The 25,883-nt window shown below is 44.5% G+C and overlaps 1 protein-coding gene across 1 annotated transcript in view; it reads left to right on the forward strand.

Annotated features, from left to right (window-relative positions):
* The window catches only part of DOCK2 (dedicator of cytokinesis 2), a 413,194-nt gene that overhangs the window by 364,181 nt on the left and 23,130 nt on the right, over window positions 1-25,883 (forward strand). The window contains exons 34-41 of the mRNA XM_059416333.1: window positions 1,269-1,354; window positions 7,474-7,630; window positions 9,560-9,600; window positions 13,274-13,364; window positions 14,167-14,286; window positions 17,891-17,980; window positions 19,831-19,935; window positions 21,915-22,056. Coding sequence (XP_059272316.1) covers window positions 1,269-1,354; window positions 7,474-7,630; window positions 9,560-9,600; window positions 13,274-13,364; window positions 14,167-14,286; window positions 17,891-17,980; window positions 19,831-19,935; window positions 21,915-22,056 — 832 coding nt within the window. The remainder of the gene's footprint in view (window positions 1-1,268; window positions 1,355-7,473; window positions 7,631-9,559; window positions 9,601-13,273; window positions 13,365-14,166; window positions 14,287-17,890; window positions 17,981-19,830; window positions 19,936-21,914; window positions 22,057-25,883) is intronic.

The following is a 25,883-nucleotide window of genomic DNA, read 5'->3' on the forward strand; positions in this document are numbered from 1 at the left end:
TAAAAAAAAAAAAAAAAAAAAAAAAAAAAAAAAAGCTATCATCCTTAAATATGACCTCCAGACCTCATGGAGCTATTTTAGGGACTGAGGGTAGACAGGTTAGGTGAGGAGCCAGGAGTACCCACCCAAAGACTGCTTTGACCTTGGTGACCTTTGCCAAGGGCCTCCTTCCCTTCTCCAGATGTCAGTTTCTTATTTAATGGTAAAATTGAGACATGCACTGCATGGTACGGATGGACTCATCGGGGCATGTTATTAAAACCGTACAAACCGTTTTACATTACAGCTGTGAAAAGGGACCCAGTGTGACCCTTTCAGATATGGAAAAAGCCATGAACTGAAGCGAATGAGATGCTTCTTCATGGTGAAAGTGGGGAAATAGAATACCCTCTGTCTTCATTGTAACAAGATTGGTGGGACTGTGGGTACATGCTCACTTTCAAGTCACTTACCTAGTCTGATTTCTGCCCAGTACAGTTGTCTCCAGTCCTTGCTTTCTGAGGCATCAGCTCATGCAAACATGACAGCTTCAGGTATGGGTGGGCTCAGGGCCTCCGTGTCTCTCCATCTCCCCCTTTCTGCTTCCATTTGTGTTGGTTTCCTTCCCAGGCAGGTTCTTTCATTGTGGCCATCTGTAGCAGCCCTGGCTTCTAACTTCCATCTCCATGTGGAACAGACAGACTCCGTGCTAAGAGTTCCAGCACAGCCTCTGAGTCTCCCTGGCTTGGCCTTTATTAATCTTAATGTCTAGATGATGAAAGAGACTGATTAAGAGCTAGGCCTGGGTCACGTCCTGTACCTGGAGCTAGGGAGGCATGCTCAGCTCACCTCTATCCTGAAGACTGAGACTAGGGCCCGGGCGATCACTGAAGTGTGGAGAAAGGCTGGCCAGACAGGCAGAAATGCCAGGTGTCCATTCCCCGAAGACGGAGGCCTCTGTCGCGCACCTCCGCGCCCTTGCACAGGCTGTGTCCTCCGCCCCCCGCCCTCCACTGCGCGCTTTCCCTTCCCTCACTCACTGTCTTTCTCCCTGATCTCCCTGCCTCCTCCCCTCTCTGGGGCTTACCATCTACGTTTCTTCCCCAGGGTCTGGGAACTCCCCAAAGGCAGACATGGTGCCCTGTTCTGTGTGCACTCCCTGCTCCTGGCACTGACCCTGAGAAATGCTGGGCACTCCCCAGAGCTTTGGTTAAAATCACAAACGGGCTAATTTCAACATTCAGCCTCCTAATGTTGTTCTTATTGATTTCCACCTCGTTTTTCTTCAGTTTGAAAATGAAATCATCCTCAAGCTGGACCACGAGGTGGAAGGGGGTCGAGGGGACGAGCAATACATGCAGCTGCTAGAGTCCATGTAAGTCCGCGCCCGCGGGTGTCTGAGGAGCGGGGGACGCGGGAGCTGGGGGACAAGGGAGGCCGGAGCGCTGGGAACGCGGGGGCCTCCGGACGCTCCCCACCCCCACTCCAGAGATCTGTCCATTGGCTCCTCGTACTGGAGAAACTCCCCTTCTAAAAACAACCTCACATATCTCTCCCTAGAGGGACTGTTTCTTTGATATTGATGGAATAGGACAGATAAAAACAAACTTTGCTATATCGGGAAGAGGAAAACAATCCACCAAAATGTTCACTTCTTTTACCTCTTTGCTATGAACTAGTTCTTGCTAGTTTTTCCTTTTTTCTCTTCTAATCTTAGACAGACGTTGATCATGACCAACGTACCTGAAACCCACGCAAGACACGGGGGCTGGACCAGATGCTCTCTGGGCACTGCCTCCTTTAGCTGCATTTACTCTCTGATCCCGGTGTCACGGAGCTGGCCCCAGAGGCTCATGGGAGGGGCTTGTCTGAGGAAACCAGAACAAGCTGGTTGGATGGGCAAGCTAGGACCGGAACTAGCTCTGCCTGACTGCAGGGCTCATGCCTGAGTGAGGCAGTGCACCATGGTCCCCACAGCACTTGCAGTCAGGGCCCTGTTTGGTTTTAACATCTTACTGAGATATAATTTATGTACTATTCAGCCCACTAAAAGTGTACAATTCAACGGCTTTTAGTATATTTGCAGAGCTGTACGATCATAACCACAATCTGATGAACATTTTTGTTCCCTCCCAAAAGAAACCCTATGTCCTTTTGCCACCGCCGCCCCCCCCCCCCCCACTTTCTGTCCCTGTGAAGTTGTCTGGTCTGCACATTTCATATAAATGGAATCAATATATGGTCCTTGGTGCCTGGCTTCTAACCCACGAGGGTAACCCCACACTGTGGCAGGTATAAGTGCTTAATTCGTTTTTGTGGCTGACTGATATTTCACTGTTTAGACACATCCCATTTTGTTTATTCACTTACCTATTAATGGATATTTCTGCTGTTTCTACTTTTTCAACTATTAGGAACGACGATGCTATGAACATTTGTGTGTAAGGTTTTGTGAGGACATATGCTTACGGTTCTCTTGGGTATAAACCGAGGAGTGGAATTACTGGGTCATCTGGTAACTCTCTTTGGTCTTTTGAAGAACCATGAGACTGTTTTTTTAAAATACCAGACCACTCCTATTCCTACCAGGTGTGTGTGAAGAGTTCCAGTTTCTCCCCATTCTCCCCAATACTTGTTAATAATCTGTCTTACTAATTAGAGCCATCCTAGTGGCTGTGAAAGTGATATCATTGCCATTTTGATTTGCATTTCCTTGATGGCTCATGATGTTGAGCATTTTTTCATGTGCATATTGGCCAGTTATATATAGTTGGAGAAAGACATTGGGTTTTAACCCTGAACCCACCACCTAGCATCTCTATAACTTTGGGCCAATCACCATCATTAACCTCAGCATCTCCAGCTGTAAAATGGGAAGAATAAGCTTGTGGTTATTTTAAAGACTGAATAACTCTAAAGCATCTGGCACACAGCAGGTAAAGCTAGTAAGTATACTTTGTTCAGACACCTGATCCCCAGTTTCTGTCTCCATGTCAATTGTACCCTTTCTCCAAGAAGGACTTCACTGAAAGTTTGGTACTGTGGCTCAGACATCCCAGATTTCTTACTAGTTGCATATTCTCTGATGTGTATGATTCTCTGCTATAACTCGGACTTGGGGTTCTTTTTCCAATCCTTTTTGAATATTTTAACTTCAGCAACAAAAGCAAAACTAAAGGCCTTTCTCTAATCCTCACAGTGACCCTCCTTCCCCCACTCTGGAGGCAGAGCAGATTCCCAGCAGTACCCTGTCCCCCTTCTGTCACTGTGCACAGCCCTCACTAAACACATGGATTGCAAAGGTAGCTCAGCCAGAAGGAGAAGCTCACTGTCTGCCCCTCAGGTGGGTATCGAGACTCACTGTCCAGGGGAAAAAGTGACATTTTGCCCGAGTCAACGTTTATTTTAAAGTTCTAAAAAAGAAAATCTAAATATTGACCATAAGTGAAACCATTTGCGATGCTGGCAATTTCCATTTTTATAAGCGGATAGGGCTCTGTGGTAGTCTTCAGATGATCAGCAGGGTTTTCAAATCCTTCCTGAGCGATTATTTATAAAAGGAATCCTTAGAGGTTGAGGAAATTAAAAGCAGCTGATTATTTTTGCTCCTGAGATAGAGGTGTGAATGATTTCTATAAAACCAATCAAATCCAACCAAGGAGTCAAGGTCCCATTGGAATGTCCAGCAGCCAGGTCCTTGCTTTTTCCTTTGAACTTTCTGAGCCTCAGTTTCCTTATCTGGAAATTGGGGATAAAAATACTATCCATCTCTTAGAGGGTTTTTTTTTTTTTTTTAGATTATGCAAGAGAAGTCATGTAAAGTGCTTAGCACAATTTCTGATAACTAGTTAAGTAGTCTGAAAATATTAGCTATTTTTATTGTTGTTCTTCAGGTAGATGCTGATGTGGTTATTTGAAGCCATGAGCCTACCTCTCATTTCTCCTCCAGGCTAGTCACTGTCAGTTCCTCCAACTATTCTTCTCAGCCCTTCATTCAGGGCTTCCACTGGCATGTAGGGCCTCCCATGGGCAAACACAATCCTGTGAGTACATGGCTTAGGAATATGATGGTGCCTCTGTGAATAGATCAGGGCTTCCCTTCTTGTGGCAACTGCAGCCCTGCTTTAGGGCATAGAGTGGGGCTGAATTTCAGCCTTTATGGGCTCTTGTGCAGTGCACAAGCCATACAACCTTACACAACACCCCACTCCTCCCTATCCTCAGAAATGTCCTCAGAGCCCACTGCCATTTGTCCATAACTGTATTAATGTGAGGGTCCCACACTGAATGGAATAATTAGACACTCTATCCTGCTTTATTCCATCTGGAATAGAATGGAAAAATTCCATTGAGAATTTTTCCAGAAGTGGCAAGGGAGGTGGAAAGCTGAAGAGGACAGAGAATGTGTGCTCTGGGTCCAAGATCCCACCCAAATCAGTTCATTATCTGAAAGCTGGCCTGTCATACGTGGTGCTGCACACATCATTTTTAAAGGAGTGAGTGAAAACCCAGTTCCATCGGCACTGACAGAGTCGGCCTGGGCTCCTCCCTCTGAAGGCCTCCCACACTGAATGCAAATCAATTCCAGGGCAGGGTGAGCTCCCTCCAGGCCCCTCAAGGTAGGAGCATAGACATGGAATGGCTGGCAAGTGCTCTGCCACCTCTCCTTCCATTGAGTGAGGAATTCTCTGCATCAATTAGAGGTTCCCAGGACCATTTTTCATTGTACTTATTTTCAACTGAGGGTTCAAAGGAAGGGAAGAGGTGGGTGTCCTTGGCAGGACCTGTGGGCCTCATGCCTCCTCTATAGATTGATGATGTTAATAAGGCCCAACTCAAGGAAATTTTTTAAGTGTTAAACAAGACAACAAATAAAGTGGGTTTGCACAGCATCTGGAACACGGAAATTACTCAATACATGATAGTATTACTATACTACAGTTAGTTTTTATTTCTATATCTGCTTCCCCTGCTACACTGTGATTTCCTGGAAGTCAGTGTCTTAATGATTTCTGAATCCCTAGTTCCTAGAACAGTATCTGTTGAGTGGATTGGTGAATGGTGGGTGATGGTAGATGGTGAACAGCTGGGTGATTTCCAAACAATCTTCTCATCTATCTCACCAATCCTAGACCATATGAGCAGCTTTCTTACCCTATGCCTAAAGAATAGTGAAACTAAGAAAGCCAGGACTGTGTTCTCCTAAACCCATGCTTCACAAAGGACCTATAGCACTAGCATCATCCAGGAGCTTTTTAGAAACGCAGAATCTTGGGCCCGAGCCCAGATCTACTGAACCAGTATCTATTAACAGAATCTGCTAAGCCCCAGGTTATTCCCATGGGCACTGAACTTTGCAAAGCCCTGGACTAAAGGAGTTGTTCTTCATGTTGCCTGCATATTGGAATCACCTAGAGAACTTTAAAAATAAAATACTGCTACCTGGCTCCCACTCCCAGGGATACAAAGTCATTGATTTTAGGGTGGGCATTGAGCTTTATAAAATGCTCCCCTGGGGATTCTAACATGTAGTTGGGACTGAGAACCACTAGTCTGGCTGCACTTAGGTGGTGAGATACCTTCTGGGTCTGAGCTTCCTGGGAGGCCGTGAGGTATCACACTCCAAACACTGGACAAACTTTGTCGCATCGTTATTAGCTTGGGAAGCAGGCTTGGAAGTGACTGTCCCAGAAGGAGTCAGGCACAGCTGTGACGGAGCCAGACAGGCCTAAATCACAGAGCAATTTGCATCTCTCATTCAGAGCCAGGGAACAGGTGCTTCTCCCACGGAGAAGATGGATTTGTCTGATCACAGCCACAGTTTGAGATGTCGCCTCCTTGCAGCCTGGTTTGGCTTCTGGGAGGAAATGACCCTCCAAAGTCCTTGCCTTTCTCACCTTTCCCTCCTAGGAGCTCTTGGGACCTAAGCTGCCACAGGGAAGGTAGCCAGAAACAAATAGTAGCCTGGGTAATTCTTGTCTACTCAAGATGCCTGAGAACAAACCACAATGTTTCTCTGTGGGAAAATAAGGAAGTATTTGGCTTGATTCCCAAGGTCACCACTTATTACAAAAGTGATTTGGGAAGGTCATTTAACCTCTCTGAGCCTTGATTCCCTCATCTATAAAATGAGGGGAAGAATTTTTACTAGTCATAATTATCATGATGATTTCTTAAGAAAAAGTAATGAGGGAAAAAATAGAAAAGAAAAGAAAGAAGGAAAAGTAATTAGAAGAGTGTCTGGTGCAGAATAAGTGATTAATAAAAAGCAGTCATTAATCAAAATTTTAACCCATCTGTCTCCCTTTGCCTAGCCTGTGGACCTCCTGAAAGTAGACATGATTTTTTTTTATATATTTCTTATTTTTGTCTTTCTCCCCATACCCACCCCACACAATGCCTATTATATTGCCCAGCAACTAATAGATGCTTAAGGAATGTCACATTTTTTATTTTTACTTTTTAAAATTTAGAATACCAATATGACAACAAATGTATATTTTTCAAATAATATATGCACATTTAAATTTTAAAAACGAGTACTTTCTCCTCCACCCTCCCACCTAGACCCCTTGTCAGAAGCAACAGCCATTAAGAGTTTGGTGTTTGTCCTTCCTGACCATGTCTGCTACATACAGAAATATGTGATGCAGACGTGCAAGTCTACTTAACAAATGCTGGAGCCAGAATGTTGATCTTTAACAACTGTGTGACCTTGGACAAGTTAGTTGGCCTCACTGTGTCTTAGATTCCCCAACTGCAAACATCCCATCTCCTAAGACAATGATGGGAGATTGAATGATTTACCATTTGTGAGACGTTTGGAATAATGCCTGGGACATGGTAGGTTCTATGTGAGCTGGTTAAATAAAAAACAAATATTGTTCTGAGACTTAATTTTTCTGAGTGACCTGTATATTTTATGCAGAGCTTTTTGTGTCAAAGCATATTACTGTCTCATACTTTTTAATGTCTTCATAGAACTAAATTTTGTGAATATGCTTTAATTTATTAACCATTTGCCTATTGATGGACACTTAAGATGGTTTCAACTATTTCACTGTAGACACAATTTGTAAGTATTACAAATCTTTGCATGCTTCTGGGAATATTCCTTTCAAATAGATTCCCTGAAGTAGAATTGTTGAACCCAAGATCGAGTATGTACACTTAAAAATTTTGATAGATATTGTGAAAATTGCTACTCAAAAGGTTGTACTGATTTACTCCCTAGGTGGGTGTGTACAAGTCACCATTTCCCCACACCATTGTCCACACTGGACATTTTTTCCCCCATTCTGATGGTGGGTGGAAAAATTAAATATTTGCTAAACTATATGGACAAATAAGTGTGTAAATGAATATGTGATTGAATCAATGAACAAAATGGGTCAACACATGAACCAGGAGAACTTGGATTCACTGGTTTATCTGCTCCCCTCCCCCACCGGCACACTGGCCATGAGCTCACTGACCTCCCTTCTCTGCCCACAGCCTGATGGAGTGTGCTGCAGAGCACCCGACTATTTTCAAGTCGGTGGAAAACTTTGTGAACCTGGTGAAAGGCCTCCTGGAGAAGCTGCTCGATTACCGGGGTGTGATGGCGGATGAGAGCAAAGACAACCGCATGAGCTGCACCGTGAATCTGCTGGTGTGTGGGCTTGGCCACCTCGCCCCAAGGCCCCATCAGACCAGAGTCCTTGGGGCAGGCCTGGTGTGGGGTTTTGCTGTGCTTTTGATAGAGAAGTAGTGCTCAGGGCTTCGCAAACCAGACAAAAGTGAGATTGAATCCCTACTCTGCCACCTGCTTTCTCTGTGTCTTGAGGCCAATAACTTCATTACACGCTCAAGTTTCCTCATTGATGAAATGGGAATGAGTGTTTTCTTTAGTATTAAAGAAATACATCATATGGAAGGGAAGTGGCCCTAGAAAATGGTGTAGAGTATGAGCTCTGGAGTTACATAGCACCTGGGTTCTCATCCTACCTCTGAAAATTAATAGAGCAGACAAGTCCAAGAAGTTTTCTGAAGGGTTTCATTGTCTTATCTGTTCTATAGAGAAAATAACTGTAGCTATTTCTTGGGTTCTGCAGTCCAGGGGCATAGTTAAATGCTTACTAATATTACTTTCTTTCTCTTATGGATTGGAGTAATCGAATAACCAGAATTTACAGCAAAGTAGAATGGGCCAGGCTAACCAGAGCAGCTAATCTCAAGTCCAGGCCCTTACCCCCTCTACCACATGACCTGCCAAGAGTCATGAAAAGTCTCCCTTCGTATGTCCTGCCATACGGTCATGGGACAGGTAGTAGCAACCCTAGCACTTCACACCATCACTGGTTTAAATTAATGAAGTTGGCCAAAAGACCATGCGGCATCCATTGTATCAATGCCCCCTGCCATGCTCAATGCTCCGGAAATATAAATCCTGTCCTGTAGCTTCTTTGTGTAGTCTCTGTTTGCCCTAAGTGGACTCCCTTTTTAACAGCCTAGATATTGCCATTGATTTTTTTGAAAGGCCAAGGGGAGTTTAAAAATCCTGATTACAGCAGAAAGGAGTTCACTGCTAATAACTCCACCAGGTCCAATTTACATAAAGAACAGGAAGAGGGATTTTCCAGGGGTTTAGCAATTTCTCTCTATGGAGAGGCAGAAGTTAGTTGCAGAAAATGACCTTCAACAGTCAAACTTTGACCAGGGAGAGAGTTTGGAACAGGCTGATCCACAAGCAATTTTCATTAGACCTTGCTAGCTTGGTGTGGTGTAAACATGGCATCAAGAAGGAGGACAGGAGGAGGGTATCCGGTAGCTGAGGTCTAGTGTGACTCTGCCACCCGCTCACTGTGTACCCAAGAACACACCACCTCCCCTCTCTGAGCTTCCAGTGCCCCTGGGTACACTGGGTTAAACCAGGTCTTCTCAATGTATGGCTCAAGGGTCAGACCATGACCTCTTGGCTCAGAACTTGTGAGGACTCATTTACAAATGCATGAGATTAGGTGGAGATTAGGTGGAGCCCAGGGTTACTACTAGTCTACATGACCCCCAAGCCCAAGTTGGGCTTCCTAATATTGCCAAGTTTAAGTGTGTTTGACTGTGGAGTCTCCTCGTAACTCCTCATACTGCTGTACCAACAGGAGTTATGATCCATTATTCTCCCTGAGATCTATTCCTATTCCTATTACTCTGATTACTGCTATTACAGCTTCATCAGAGTACTAGGTCTGAGCTCGCCAGCATCGAGCTGGGCTGCCTTTTGTTGCAGACTCTGTCAAAGTGGACTGCCTCTATCTTGACGGTGCCCCATTCAGCACAGCAAATAGCTCAACTTCACCCCTGATATATGATGGTTGGGGTACCCTCTCTTTCCCTATACAGTCTAAGATTCAGGGAAGTGACTCTCAAGGAAGACTCCCTGAAGAAGGGAGTTTGATACATTCAGGGAAGTAAATTCTGTGCTCCCATCTCAGGGCCCCCAGGTAGAAAACGGCAGTCTTCCCTTCATCTCTTTCTCTACGCCCTCTACTCCTGCCATTCTGCAAAGAAAGACACTCATCACTGTTTTTCCTCCACTCCCTAGAATTTCTACAAAGATAACAACCGGGAAGAGATGTACATAAGGTAAGATTTTTGTTTTCTAAAACCCAGACCTGCTGTGTCATCCTCTTGCTCTGTATCCTTTGGTGGTTCCCCACTGTCTTCAGGATAGAATTTAAACGTATCTTCTGAACACTAGGTCCCTCTCTGTCTGATTCCTGTCAATGTTTCCAGATTCAACTCCTTTCATTCTCCTATAAACAGCCCCCCATACTACATGGACTTCTGTGACCTGCCGTACTGTTTTGCTGTGTCCACAGGCCACACTTTCTTTAACCATCTTTGTGGACTGAGCTGGTGAATTGCATCTACATTTGTTGAAGGCTGGCACATGAGGCCCAAGTCCAGGGTTTATGAAGCATGTAGTGAGACCATTGGCCAGCCCAGTTTCAAAGAGAAAAAAAATACCAAGATGCATGATATCTGCTTCCTTGTAGGCACTTAGAAGACATTTATTTGAATATATCACGAAGTGGGGCTTTTTGGGGATATTAGCCTGGAGCAAAAAACTCCCTTGCCAGTTTTTCTCAGAATCTCATATTTTTTTTCACCAAGGTTTTTTTTTGTTGTTGTTGTTATTTTTACTCATTACAAAAATAATGCATACTTATTACCAAAACAACAGCAACAAAAAACTTATAAAATATAGACAAAAACAAAAGAAATGACATAAACTACCATAATCCGTACATATTGTAGACCCTTTTATATTTATGTATAGATAGAATTCTATGCGTGCATATTTTTTACAAAAATGAGATCATATTGCTCATAATTTATTCTTTGCTTGACAAGAATTTCATGTCAACAGATGAATTTCAACATCATTTTTAATGAAACTATAAAATTCTCTTTCCAGAATATACCATAATTTATATAGCCAGTCCCATATTGTTGAACATTTAGGTTGTTTCCAACTTTTTTCTATCATAAATAGCACAATGACAAAATTTTTAGACATATGTCTTTTGTGCCCAAGATCTGTCTTGCACATATCCTCGTGAGACAAGAGCCCACAGAGAGAAATTGTCCGGAAGTTTGACAAGCATTTTCAAGTCTTTTGACCCATTCTGTCAATGGCCAGAGACTCCAAGTCTGAACCTACTCTGCTATTATTGCAGATATTTTTAGGCACTTAGTTTAGCATTATTCCAGGAATAGGAACTATCATTTGGATAAAAGATAATTCCATAGGCTATCCTAAGCTTAGACAGTATTTATAACATCACTAGACAGGGCTTATTATAGCAGTACAAAGCTATGGAGTCCAAAGGGCCTGGGGTCTTCACCTTGTCTTCTCCGTGACCCTTGATAAATTTACCCAGTCTCTCCAGGCTGAAGTTTCCCCTTATAGAATGTTTCCATTCTACCTTCTGTTTTGAGGATTAAATGAGATGCTATAGGTAAAGTGTCTGGCACATAGATCCATCCCTCCAACCTCTTTTCTCTCCTTCCCATTTTAGAAACACAGATGGTGAGCCCCAGATCTCCATAAGCTCTGGAGATTTGAGTTCTGTTGTAATCTAGGAAAACTGCATTTGCCTAAACCAAACAATGTAACAGGGTATAGTCAGAAAACCTGTTCTGTTTGGCAGGCATAGTATTTAAAAACATTTTTAAATTGGTTGCCAAAATTTGAAAATCTAGAGATTTTACATAAAAATAAGAATTTCCCTCTTCTAAAAAACTCAGAAGGTGTAGCAACACTGTGCCCTCCTTCTGTCCTGACAAATCTGGAGTACTCTGGCCATTATTCTGTCTCCATTCCCCATTGAATTTCACCCTGCTTACCTCACTCAAGCTGCCCATCTGGCCTGTGTAGGTCTTTGAGCTTGAATCCCTGGTCAGGTCCATCAGGATGTTTTCCTTTGGCATCTATAGTAGATCACCAAATCCTTGAGTTGGCAAAGGAGAGAAGAGGGTGCCTTTGTTGATCAAGTAGCTGAATGTAGCAGGAAATCTGTCCCTCTGGCTGCTCTCTTAAAGGTTTTTGAACCCAGTCATCTAGGGATTTAAGGGACCAAGGATGGGCAAGAAGATATAAGACAGGATTCACCATGCATATAGAAAACCTCTAAAGAAACCTATAAGAGCCTGTAAAGGTAGAACATATGCTCAACACTCCCTATATGCAAGCCACATGCAATTCCACTGATAGCTCTGATTGATGGGAAGAAAAGTGAGGGACAAGAGTGCAATGGCCATGATTGTAAAGGCAGAAATTGTTGATGCTGAAACCTGATTCCACCTATTTCTTGCTCTACTTTAACTTAAATCTGTGTTCTTTTTTGTTGTTGTTGTTTTTAAAGATTTTGTTTATTTATTTGACAGAGAGGGAACATAAGCAGGGGGAGTGGGAGAGAGAGAGACTCCCCACTGAGCAGGGAGCCTGATGCAGGGTTTGATCCCAGGACTCTGTGATCATGACCTGAGCCAAAGCCTAACTACTGAGCCACCCAGGGGCCCCAAATCTCTTTTCTTATCTATGAAAGGATGATTGGAAGGATGAATTGATATGACATATAAAGTACCCATTTGTTGGATGAATGAAAGAGCAAATCTTTCTACCTGGGATATTTATCTCTCCCTCATCCTCTTACTTTTAGATCCTAGCCCAACTGCCCTGTTATAGAAACTTTTTCTAGAAGTCCCTCCTCTCTACACCTAGATGAATTCTGTTCTCATGGTACCACAGACCTCTCCTTCACCACATAGATCACACATGAATTTTTGAAATGTAGAGTCATCCCAGGGTTCAGAACCGGAACTTCATATTGAAAAGGGAGAGAAGATGGAAATGTGGTTGTGGTTGAATAGTGTATTTTTCCTACTGACTGCTCAAGGTCTCCACATGGATATCCAATCTTGAGGCCCGGATCCACTTGTTTTTCTTACCAGAAAACACACTTGTTTTATACCAAGAGAACACTGAAGACAGCTGTCCTTTATAGTGCTGTGGCTTTTTCATTCTCCTGGACTGGTACAATGTTTAGAACACAGGCTCTGGAAACAATTAGCCTGGGATCATGTTCCAGCTATTCCAATTATTAACACAAGACCTTTTTTTTTTCTTTTCAATTTTTTTTTTTTAAGATTTTTATTTATTTATTTGTCACAGAGAGAGAGAGAGAGCACAAGCAGGCAGAGTAGCGGGCGGAGGCAGAGAAAGAGAAGCAGGCTCCCCACTGAGCAAGAAGCCCAATGCGGGACTTGATCCCAGGACACTGGGATCATGACCTGCACTGAAGGCAGCGGCTTAACCACCCAGGCGTCCTAACACAAAACTTCTGATGAGTTATTCATCTTGCCTTCCTTAATTTCCCTTACTTGTCATATTGCATTGGCCAGAATCTTCAGTATCAAGTTGCATACTGGCTGGGATGGTACTTAAATTCTCTAGGCCATAGTCTTTTCATCTGGAAGTGAGAATTCTCAAAAAACCCATCTCCCAGGGTTGCCACGAGGATTAAATGATCTAAGGCTTTCAAAATACTTAGCGTGCTACCTCTCACACACGACATATCTCACTAACACTAAAGGCTGCTGTCGTTGCCCATGTAGGAGGAGCTGATTATCGAAAATGGAGGACTCCTTTGTGATCCTAAGTGTGCCTAGTTGTTCTGTATGACTCTCACCTGGCCTTACCTCCTGCCTCCTTGTCACCGAACTTGGTAACCTAGCATATTTCCCTGCACAGGTACCTGTACAAACTCCGTGATCTTCACTTGGACTGTGAAAATTACACAGAGGCTGCCTACACACTCCTTCTCCATACCTGGCTTCTCAAGGTACTGCCCTTCCAATGAAAGTGATTTGTGCTAGGATCTCTATGAGGCCCCAACAACAAATTAAAGAGTTAAGAAAGAAATAGAGAAAGAGAGAAAAAGAGGTAGAAAATGAGGGAGAAAGAGAAAAACAGAAAGGAAGGGAAGAGATGGAAAGAAAAGGAAAGTAAGGAAAGAGATGAAAGAAAAGGAAACGGAAAGGGAAAGGAATATGAAAGGAAGGGAAAGGAAAGGAAAGGAAAGAAATGGAAAAAAGAGTTAGCCAATAAATTTTGTTTTGCTCTGTCCCCAAACTCTTGACCTGGCCAGTTACTTCTCTACACTGCTTTGCCTGGTCATATAAAGTTTCAAGTGACATTCACATTTAGCAACAACAATAAACACCCCCCCACAAGATATATTTTACAATTTTATATAACATCCAAAAATCAACTATAAATCATCAGCATGCCCAGTGAGCTGTTTTCTATCTCTTGAAAACAGTATTGTAACTGCACAATATCTAAAGGATTTCCTTTGGCTTTTGAAAAGCTGGGACCCTGTCTTATAGGGGTTCAGAGAAAATACCTACAAATCATACACATGAGCCAAGAGAGAGTCAAATAAGCACCACTTGGCAAAAATCAGGAGGCACTTCCCAGATGGTTATTGCAGCCCAGCAAATCTCTAACCACTCACAGCCAGGGTGGTGAGCAAGCTGGCAGAGGTGCTGGCAGGGCTTCCTCTTGCTTCTCATTAGTGAGGAAGATACCTGCCTCTGGCTGCCTCTCAGCCCTGGGTGACTTCGTGTGTCTTTTCTTCTCAGTGGTCGGATGAGCAGTGTGCCTCGCAGGTCATGCAGACAGGCCAGCAACACCCCCAGACTCACCGACAGCTGAAGGAGACGCTCTATGAGATCATCATAGGCTACTTTGACAAAGGAAAGGTAATTTGTCCCTGTCTTTCCTCTCTCTGTGTGACCTTAGATATGGGAAAGTCGGTTCCTTCCTATACTCTGCACCCCATCCATCTACAGGTCTGGTCAGCTCTCCCTCCCAATTCTAAGTCTGATCACTTGACTCCACCTTCTCACCACCTTGATTCAAGTCCATTGTTCACTTGGCTACTCAATGGGTTCTCAGCAATCTGCCTGTTTCCTCCATTGCCTCCAACAGATCATCCTTCAGACAGAAAATGGGGATCATTAAACATACACTGGATCTCATCATTCTCCTGTTTACCGTCATCCCCATGGCTCTCCCTCATTCCACCAGAATGGTTACACAATCCTGCTCATGACCTGTGAGGGCCCATGTGAGCTGTCCTCTGACTGCTTCCCTATTTCATCCCTGCCAGCTCCCACATGTTGTATGCCACACTCCTTTCCACATCGGATTCTTTGCACTTGCTTTTCGCACCTTCGAACGTTTTTCTCCATAGCTTTCCATCACAGGCTCCTTCTCACAGCTCAGAGCTCTGCTCAGACATCACGTCCTCAATGACTTTCCCCGACCAACCTAGACAAAACAGAATTTTAGCATGCCATGAACACAGAGACTTGTCCACTGCTGAATCCCCATTGTCAAGCACAGAGACTGACATGTGAGGTCAAATAAATATATGTTGAACAAGTGAATGAATCAAGTAACTGAATGACACTATGATGCTATCACTGATTTTTAACAGTAAGGACAAAATGTTTGGTTGGGTTTGGTCAAGAGATTAGGCAGACCAACTGCTACCCACTCCCAGTCTCCAGGTGTCTTCAGGAAGCACCAACCCAAATGCATCCATTTGTCCTACAGGAGATGTGGCAGGTCGGCTAACTGCTCAGGCTCCTTCGTGGATTCAAACCTTACTCCTCTACTACCTACAGTTCCCTTGACCTCTTAGGGACTCCAGTTCCCACCCAAGATAGTGATACTAATAGTACGTACTTCCTAGTGTTGTTGTGCAAATTAGGTGAGAGAGCACATGTCGAACAACTAGTCCTATCTTCTTAAGTTTTAGCTCTCACCTTTACCCTCTTCTGCCTTCAAGGCCCCAGTGACTCGGCCACTTCCTCCATCAAGCTTTTCTTGAGTCCTCCAGCTTACCTGCAGCTTTCCCTCTCCTCTGAATTACAAGGTCTCTTACAGCTTATGGGGACATAATTTAATGGACTTAATTTTGGTCTGTTCTGTCGCTGCCGCTCATCGTATCTGTCTTAGCCTGATCTCCCCACCTTCCCTGGAAAGACAAAATGAGGTAATGTCTGTAGAAGGGCTTATAAATTCCCAGGAGCTGAGCAGTTGGAAAGACTGTTTTGATAATTTACAATTATAAGCCTCTTGAGGGCAAAGAGTTTGCCATTTCTGGAACCTTCTGCCCTACTGGCATCACGGCAGAGCTCACGATTTGTTTACAGCTAATTTGGTCCATAACAGTGTGAACGCTCAGAAGGACATGTTGAACTTTATCCTCTGCAAAGTATCCAGTTCAACTCACTCTCTGCTGAGCAGAGAGGAAAAAGACACCATCCCTTATCTCCAGCTGCTTATTATCTAGTGGCAAAACAGACATGCCAGTCATGATCTTTTTTGTGTAGTACCCTTTGGAGTTGTACAATAATGGAGGATGAGGGAGGGAAAGTCAGTGCCAAGGTACTTTGGGAGCAGAGAAGAGGGAACAGATGGGTATAGCTTACTCTGATAGCCACTGCTGTGGAAGTTTCCAGAACAAGCCCAAACTCTTCAGCATCCCTTTACCTTCCTTTCTCCACAGTGGAGATTTACTGCTCCAGAAACACACAAGGGCTTTCTCCTCCATTAGTCGACCTGTCAATACTTGTGAACTCCTGTATATCCCTTAAAACCCAGTTCTCACATCTATTTATGTGTATCTTTACCCACATGTGTTTCATGGAAGAAGAGACTGTGTCTTCTCCATATTTACGTTTGTCCCATCACTGTATGGAATATCAAGTCTGGAAACCAGCAGGTGCTCCATAGTTACTATATGAGATTCAGAGGGATGAGTGACTGTCAGAGGTCCCAGTGACCATGTGGGCAGACTCAGGGAGAAATCTTAAGGTATCTGACTCCCTCCCTGGCCCCTTAGTTGTCTCTTAACACATGGGGAGAGCATTTCTGGCATATTATGGTAGGAAGTTGGCAAATACCTACAAATGAGCCAGATAGTCCCCTGACCCAGCCCAGGACTATATCACCATCTTCCTGTCAGGCTTAAGAAAAGAAAAGCCCCAGCCCAGTCTGGTCTGTAGACTTGGTTCCTCCTGGCACATAAAGCATTTTTATGCCCTTCACTAAGTTGTCCACGGGTTTACAGCCATGGCTCCTCCACTCGGCACTTGCTTTTATTTATTTTTATGCTTGGATGCAGAGAGAGCATTTTTGCTACAAAGCACACACTACATTTTGGCAACCTCCCCTCTCTCCTTCTCCACCGCCCCTAGCTTCTTCATTTAGATGCATTTTCCATTTTAAACTGAATATGAAATGTGATGGGTGTCCCTTGAGATTGCCAGATCTCCAGCCCACTCTGCATCTCACCCGCCTCCCTGCAGAGGCTCCCGACCCCCTTTAGTCTAAGATGGAAGGATGATCTATTGGATTCAGTCTAAGAGCAGAGGAAACAGAAAATCCCCTATATCCAGGGTTTTTTTTTTTTTTTCATTTTTTTTTCAAATGGAAAAGACCTATTTACAAAAACTTCTTTTTTTTTTTTTTTTTTTTTTTTTTTTTCAAATGGTAAAGACCTTTTTACAAAAACTTCTTTTTTTTTTTTTTTTTTTTTTTTTTAAGAGAGGGACTGGGGTGTGGGGCAGAGGGAGAGGAAGAGAGAGAATTTTAAGCAGGCTTCATGCCTAGTGCGGAACCCAACATGGGGCTCAATCTCACAAACCTGAGATCATGACCTGAGCTGAAATCAAAAGTCAAATACTTAACCAGCTAAGCCATCCAGGTGCCCCTTACAGAAAGTTCTAATCACTCTTTTTATGCTCTAGTTCCAGATCCATCCCCACCTCTATACAGCCCCTCCCAACTCATACACTCCAAATAACCCCATTAGGAAGTGACAGGTATAAAATTTTGGTTACATGAGATGAATAAGTTCTAGAGACCTGCTGTCCAACCTTAGGTCTATAGTTGACAATCCTCAGGTCACACCCAGGTGTGCATTCTAGCCCAGCTGTTGGTCAGGCATGTGACCTGGGACAGTGTTTCTGTCTATCTGAACCTCCATTTCTCACTTGGGAAATGCAGATGTTACCAGTCACCTCCCAGATCAGCTGTGAAGAACCAAAGAGCATGCAACTAAAGTATTTATCCTCTTCTCTGACTGCTCCATTATTTGTCACAAAACTAGAGTGCGGGGCCGAGGAAGGGTCATGCTCCCTGTGAGGTAACTGGCTTGTTGTGCATGGGCTGGGCCTGGGTCTGAGAGAGGCTTGCAATCCCAGGAGGCATGCTGCCGCAAGTCCCTTCCTCAGCAAGATTCTGCAAGCCTGGAGATGCCTCCTAACCTTTGTGTCCATGACCTTCCTATAGATGTGGGAAGAAGCCATCAGTCTGTGCAAGGAGCTGGCGGAACAGTATGAGATGGAGATCTTTGACTATGAGCTCCTGAGCCAGAACCTGGTAAGGTTGGGAGCCCAGGGCCTCGGACTCCCCAGGGAGGCTGGCGAGAGGAAGTGGGAGGCCAGGTGGGGTCAGGACTACAGAAAAGGACTGGAAGTAGGGCCTGGGCTGAGGAAGGCTGCTGCAAGCCTTCCTTCCAGATGGGAATATTTCCAGAGAGAGTATTCTGGGAAAACTCATCAGTGACAGTTTCCCGGATGGAGTGGTAAGTACCTGCTTGGCACTGGGGCAGCCGCTGCTGTTGCATACCCGATAAACACTGGGCTACATTTGCAGTAAAATCCCCACAAATCACTAAGCCAATTAAATAAAAACGCAAATTTGTGCTTTCTGATTAACAGATAAATCACATTAAAATGCTCCCCATCTGGCCATTCCCCATTAGCTCCTCGGTGCTGGTGATTTGGTGGGGGTGAGTGGAAAGTGGGGGAAGCCAGCCTAGCCTGCTCATGCTGCAGATACGGGGCTTGGTGGGGAGGTGGCCTCTGTAGGGACAATGCAGGACACCCTGGCTGCTCCTACTGCTCAGACACTTCCCTCAGACCCAGGACCCCGATGCCCCATGCTGGCCTATTTGAAAGACCAGTCCAACTGTGTCCAGGAAACTCTAAAGCAAGAGGCAGAATGTGGAGAGATGATTTATGGCTCCTTTGAGGGGGAAATTGGTACTGAGTACAGTGTTCTTGTTAAAAACAGCCGAGCTGTTAGCGGTTTGTGCTGTGTGTAAGATGCAATGCAAACACACAATCAGTCACACCAAAAGACACTACGTCTACCTCATGTACATCCACATAGATGTTTGCAGACATGGAGACACGCATGCCTTCTCAACATGTGCATTCATGTGCTTGCACCAGACACACACTCATGGAGTGCACACTCATGTACATACACCACATTCAGTACACATTTGTTTGCATACATACACACACAGAACACACGTTCGTTTGTACACATGCACACACATGTCCCGTACACAGTTATGTACACGTGCACACACCTAACACACGTGCAATATACATGTGCACATGTATGCACAGCACATGGGACATACATGTACCCATGAGACACATGGGCACATGCATGTGCCTGGAACACATGCTTATGTGTGTGCATATGGCACACATGTGATCTCACGTATGCACACACATGGTACAGATTCATGTGCCTGCTGATATACGTGCACATCTGCGCTCTGAGGCTCTGCTGCACAGGCTTGTGTCCACGCACATTTATCTCCATTGTGTCAAATGTAAGAAGCCATCGGCGTGAGATGTGGTATTCTTTTCATGTACCCTGTCATGATATCTGTCTAGCAAATAGCAATTGTAAGATGCTAGTAGATGTAAAGTAAGATGTAAACTGTTTTCAGAGATGTTAACATATGAAAACACACACCTCTCAGAACTGATGAAATACGTGAAGTATGCACACACAGGAAGCCATCTATATTCAGGCATATTTGTGCATCTGTAGAGCCTCATAAACACATGCCTGGTGTGCCTGGGAGGGGCAGCAGTGTGGCGAGGGGACTCTGGACAGCTGGCTGGATTAAGCCCCACACTTACTCGCTGCATTAGGAGACACCATTTCTTTCTCTGCAAAACAGATACGATACTTGGGAATTGTTACAAGGATGATGCAAGTAAACGAGCTAGTATTCAATACGGAACTTGGTATAGGGTAAATACAGCTATTGCTGTGATGTTTATAGACATATCCACGGACATGCAAACATGTGCACTGGGCATCTTGGTATAATGGTCATGTCTCAAGTGTGGTCTCTCTGAACTGAATGTGCCTTTGGTGTGCATCTATGCTGTTATAAGTTATGAGTTTTCTCCTTCCAGATCCAGCAGGCAAAATTCTATGAAAACATCATGAAAATCCTCAGGCCCAAGCCAGACTACTTTGCCGTTGGATACTACGGCCAGGGATTTCCCTCCTTTCTGCGGGTGAGTGTGCTGGTGACAGAGACCCAGGCCAGAGGCCTGTAGCCTCTCAGTTGTCACTTTGTGCTTTGAGGATCTACTTATCCTCAAACTCTGTTCTCTCCAGATTCCGAGTGCTGCCCTTCCCCCAGCACACGCCCAGTCCCTTCCATCATCACCATTCTCAGGCACCCCATGTTTCTCTAGATGTGCAGCAATCAGAGCTGCCCCATGAGGTAGTAGCTCGCTGCCCCTTGAGTGAGGCATTCAAAAAGAGCCGGAGGACCTCTGCTACCCAGTAGGCAAGGTAGAGCATGCATTCTCAGACCCTTTGGGCTCAGGAATCTCTTTTCTATCTGAAAAATTATTGAATTTTTCCATGAACTTTATATTTAAAGATTCTCTACATTTACCATATCCAAAATTAAAACTAAGAAAATTTTAAAATATTTATCCATGTACTTAAAAATAATCAATCAAGTTATGTTAACATAACTTGTGTCTTTATGAAAAATAGTATGCATTTTCCCATAAAAATGTATGCAAACAGTAAGATTGTTTCATATTTCTGCAAATCTCTTTAATGTTTAGATTAAGAGAGAACAACTAGGTTCTTATACCTGTGTCTGCATTCAGTCTGTCATGATAATACACATCATGCAGGCTCTGGAAAATTCTACTTTACATCTGAAAGAATCAGAGTGAAAAAGGCAAATATCAGCTGACCATTGTTATGAAGAGTATTCCTTGGTCTTATGAGGTCCCAAAAGGGTCCCAGAGACCCTCAGATGTTTCTGGAACATACTTTCTGAACCAGTGCTCTTATGGATTATTCACTGATCATGTAGAGAGTTGGACTAGGTCAGCTATAGGCTTCCTTCCTATAGGACACCTTCCAGTGAGCCTATGGTTCAATTCTGAGATCAAGGAGATACAAAAGAAACAGCAAATCTGATCTTTGACCTTACTTGATTTGAGGTCCAGTCCAGGACATAAGTCTCTCACTGTTACCAGTCAATGTGGGAATCAGAGTGGACTCAGGGGAGGGAGCACCATAGCCTGCAGAAGAGATCCATAGTAAGACATTCCTCGATGGAACAGAGGTGGCTTCCCAAACCTGCTTGTTCATCAGAATGCCCTGGGGATCCTACTCCCATAGATCCCATTTCAGTAGGTATGGAGCAAGGCCTGGAGAGCTGAACTTCTAGAAGTTTCTGAGGCCCATCTGTCAGTCCCTCAGATTTGATAGCACTGAAAATGCAGAGGTGACAGATGAGGGCTTGGACCGAAGAACTTCCAGACCATTAGAGGTGGCACAGATGGTACAGATACAGTCTAGAACGGGGTTTCTCAGCTTCAGGACTAGCGACATTTTAGACCAGGTTATTCTTCATTATGGAGGCTGTCCTCTGCATTGAGGGACATGTAGTAGCATCCTGGGTCTCTACCCACATAGTTCTGGTAGCTCTCCCTTCCCCAAGCTGTGATGACCAAAAATACTTCCAGAATTGCCAGGATTCCTTAGGAGGTGAAATTACCCCCAATTTGAAAACTACTGATTTAGAGGAGGCTAACACAGTCAAAGAAGAATAAAGAGTGTATTTCTGTGCATCTAGAACCAGGAGCCATGAGATGAAAGACCCGAATGCTGGGACCTTCCACCCAGCAGGTCCAGCCCACATGGCCCATGAAAGGCAGAAGGGACGTTTTGTGGTCATGTAATCAGAAGAGTGAGGAATAATTCTGAAAACTGTCCGTAAGACAATCTGAAGAAGTTCTCAGCACCCATGATCCCCTCTCCTTTTAGAATCAAACTTTTGAAAGAAGTGGTATGCCTAGGTCAGTGAAATGAGCTTCTTGCTGTAGTGGGGAAGCAGAAAGGAGAGAGATCTACAGGAAGTCATCATAGATCTGTGCTCATGTCACAAGCCTCCCAGCTTTGCTTGCATCACGTTCTCCAAGCCTGGGCCCTGAGATCTCTGTTGCGTGTCCTTTCTCTGCAGAACAAAGTATTCATCTACCGAGGGAAGGAGTATGAGCGGAGAGAAGATTTCCAGATGCAGCTGATGAGCCAGTTCCCCAATGCAGAGAAGATGAACACAACCTCTGCCCCTGGGGATGACGTCAAGAATGCCCCAGGCCAGTGTATCCTTGGAGAATGGCCCAACCAGGGTCCAGGCAGAGGCAGCTCTGCTGGGACTTTAGCCCACAGAGCCCCACCTTGGAGCTTAGAGCTGCTGCCAGAATCATGGTAGTGGTGCCAATTTTAGTGTCCAACGTGGGATCCAAAGAATCCATCTCGGGAAACTCTAAATGTTGCATTCATTGACCAATTCACTCATTCAGTCATTCTCATAATGAATACAATCAGGCCCTTCCTCTGTGCCAGTCATTGTTCAGGGTGCTGACGATCACACTCACAAAGTGATCCTACCTTCAGGAAGCTTATAGTCTAGCAAGTAAAAGAGACACCAAACAACTAATTGTACCATTAACTGTGTTTATACAAATGGGATTAATGCCAAGAGGAGGCCATGCAGGATACTCTGATCGGGTGGACAGAGATGGCTTCCTCGAGGAGGATAATGTTGAACATTAGCAACCAACCAAAGGCTGGTGGGAGGCAGGGAGAATGGCCCAGACAGAGAAAAAGGACTCTTATGTGCCCAGGCCTCAAGTCAGAAGGAGCACAGCGGGTTCCAAGAACTGAAGTATTGTCACATTGCTCTTAATATAAGATCAAAACTCCTGGGTGAGGCCAGTAGGCTGTCCACCATGTGACCCTCTGACTCCTGCCTGCCTCTCCAATGTCATTGACCCCTCCCTGTGATTCTGTCTCCCTCTCATGCCCCTCTGACCACAGTGGCCTCATTTCTGTTGCCTTAACACACCTAGACGGTTCCCCCTGGGCCTGTGCATCTTCTGTTCCCTCTGCAAGCCATGCCCTTCCCCTAGCTCCTTTCTCACCCATCAGACCCTAAGTTGGTGTCATCTCCTGTAAGAGCCTCTCCTACTCACTTATGTAAAGTGGCCTTTTCTGAACTCTTCATGAGCCTCGTATCTCAAACCTTGTTTGCTTCCTTTAGAGAACTGATCTCACTGTGTTATTTCTTGTGCTTTTTAAAGGTTAACATAAGCTAGACTGCAAGCTCTGCGAGGGCAGAGGCCTGCACTGCCTTGTTCACGGCAGTACCCCTCCCCCAGCCTGCCCCGGTGCACAAAGCTGACACTGAGAAATTCCTTGTGATTAATGCAAAGACAAGGGGAATAAGAGAGAAAGCAAAGAGAGATAGACAAATAGAGACAAGAAGGAAGAAAGGACACAGGGAGGGAGCCAGCTCATTGGAGTCCGCAGAGGAGGGCACAGGAAACACGAGATAATGCCAGTGAGGTTGGGTAGGCAGTGGTGTTCATAGGGACTGGAGGTGACACGCAGCAGGAGACAGGACTCCAGGGGGCAGAGAGCGTATGAACCCAAGGATCAGGCAGACAGCTGAGTGGAGAGGCGCTCACCCACACTAGCTCCCTGCACCGCACCCCGTAGCAAAAATTAAGTTACAGCCTTTAAAATGGAGTTGACAAGTCGCATGGCTGGTCTGCTAAGTCTGCCGAACCTTAATCCAAATATTTTTCCCTTGGGTGATAAATATGCATCTGTAACCTTTTCATTATGCTCACCTGCCCTTCATGCCTGCTCTGCCGCGGTATTTGCAAGAGGAAATGCAACTAGTCCTGGGGCTGCCTGGTTACAAATGCAGTTTTGGTTAGAGCGGAGATAGATTAGTACTGAGGCCCTTCTTCAGTGGACTTGTGGTGTGGACTAGCTCTGCAGTCTTGTAGTTTGGGGTGAAGGGAGAGCATGTGTTACTGGGCCATTTCATCATCTGGGGGACTGATTCAGTGCCAGGAATCAGGTGGAAAAGGATAAAGGGCTGACATTCGCTAAATGTCCTCTTCATGCCATGCATGAGAATGAACGCTTTGTAAACATTATTTCCTTAACACCCATAAAACTCTTTAAGATGGGTATTATTTTTGTCCTAGTTCATAAGGAAGGAATGTGTAGGGCAGAGAGTAAAGTAATTTTCCTAGGGGCACAAACCTAGTTAGTGATGGAGATGAGATCTGAACTCCAGGATCTATTTCCAAGTCTGTATTCTTTTTATAATGCCATCACTTTCATCAAGATTCACAAAGAGAATATTCTTTATTAACTGTTCACCATGTACCGGGCATTTTTCATGCATTGTTTCATTTTATCCTGAAAGCAATCCTGTGAGTTGGGGAGTATGACTCTGTATTTTGCAAATAAGAAAACCAAGGCTCAAAAAAATGTAAGCAGCTTGCACAAGGTCCTGGGAACCAATAGAGCTAGGATTTGAACTTATGTCTGCCTATTGCCAAAATCTGAGCCCTTATTGCTCTGCTCTCCTACCTTCTCTAGTAGAGCTGACAAGCAGCTTAGAAGGGTGACATCTCTCATGTCTTCTCATTTAAGTATCAAGTAGGGGAAGATATCTACAGCAAAGGTCTCTTCGTCTCCTATCTCCCATCTTCTGCCTGTCCAGAACTTGGGGTCACAGTTCCATGCATAGATTCAATATGTAGTGAGACAGTCTAGCCATATGTCCTCCTGAACGTGATTTGAGGGCTCCAGTGTCCCTAGCTTCCCCAGGACAGCTTTGGATTCTCCTCTTGGGCCAAGGCCAATTGCTAATATCAGTAAATATGACCTAGAACCTTCTCTACAGCAAGGGTTAGCAAACTTCTATGTCAAAGACCAGATAGGAAATATTTTAGACTTTGTGGCTGTGTGACCTCTGTGTCATAACTACTCAACTCTGTTGTTGTAGTGGGAGAGCAGCCAGAGATAATATATAAATGAGTTAGAGTGGAAACCAAAGTGGTTTCCTTCTCAGAGAAGGCTGTTGGCTCTATGGCTTGAGAAAGAAAATAGTTTTCCTGAATATTGCAGAAATCCTTCCAGTGAGGTTTGGCATTGGGTTCTCTCTCTCTCTCTCTCTCTCCTCTCCACCCCCTTCTCTCTCTCTCTTTCTCTCTGAGGGACTCCCATTTAATTCTCCAGAGGTAAAACAATTAAATCCCCAGCATATTAGTATGGACTGAGTTTATCAGAGGGGAACAATTGAATTTAACTTGGAATTATATTTTAGCCACTTCTTCCGTGTGAAAGGATCATAGCTTCTGCCATCAGAAAGCTCACAGTGTGGTGGGGAGGGCTTGGGAGGAGAAGAAGACAGGGAGCTAGAGAGATAAGAGTCCTAAGTACAGACAAATGCTGTGAAGAGTCGAAGGCAGGAAGGGACACCTGACTGGGGGTAAACTGAGAGCACACAGAGCCTGTCATAGTTCACATTTGCCTCAAGGGCTCAAAGGGAGAGGGGGTGATGTGAGAAAATATTTCAAGCAAAGGGCATAGAAGAATCTTTTGGGTAACCGGAGATAATGGTGGGACATGTGTTGGGATCATATTAGAGTATGATGTATTTGAATGCCAATAAGAAGAGTTTGTGATTTATTAGTTGGCAGAAATTTGAGGTTCAGGAGAGGTTTTCTGGAGTTCTGGTGGTCACTGGGATGCGTGTATCCAAGTACACTCATCCCACTTGTACACTCATGCCGACTTACAAGAGTACTTGGATACCTGAGGAAGAGAGATGAGTAAAGGAGACATGGAAGGCAGAGGAAGGGAAGCAGGAGCCAGGGAAGAGGACCAGTGATGACTGGGTTTGTTTATTTGGATTGCTCTGTTATCAGCTTAAAATGAATAAAGGTCTAGAATAGGCAGATAAAGCTCTCACCGCCTGTGCCTGTGTCAGGCATCACTAATCAATCATAGAACTGTTTCCCACTGAGCCTGGACACAGCCTTATAATCCTGCCACAGGCAGTTACTTTCAAGCTTTCAGACTTGGAATGCAAAATGATATCTATTTGCATGCTCTAAAGCAG

The sequence above is a fragment of the Mustela nigripes genome, chromosome 12, assembly GCF_022355385.1.
Source record: "Mustela nigripes isolate SB6536 chromosome 12, MUSNIG.SB6536, whole genome shotgun sequence".
NCBI lineage: Eukaryota > Metazoa > Chordata > Mammalia > Carnivora > Mustelidae > Mustela > Mustela nigripes.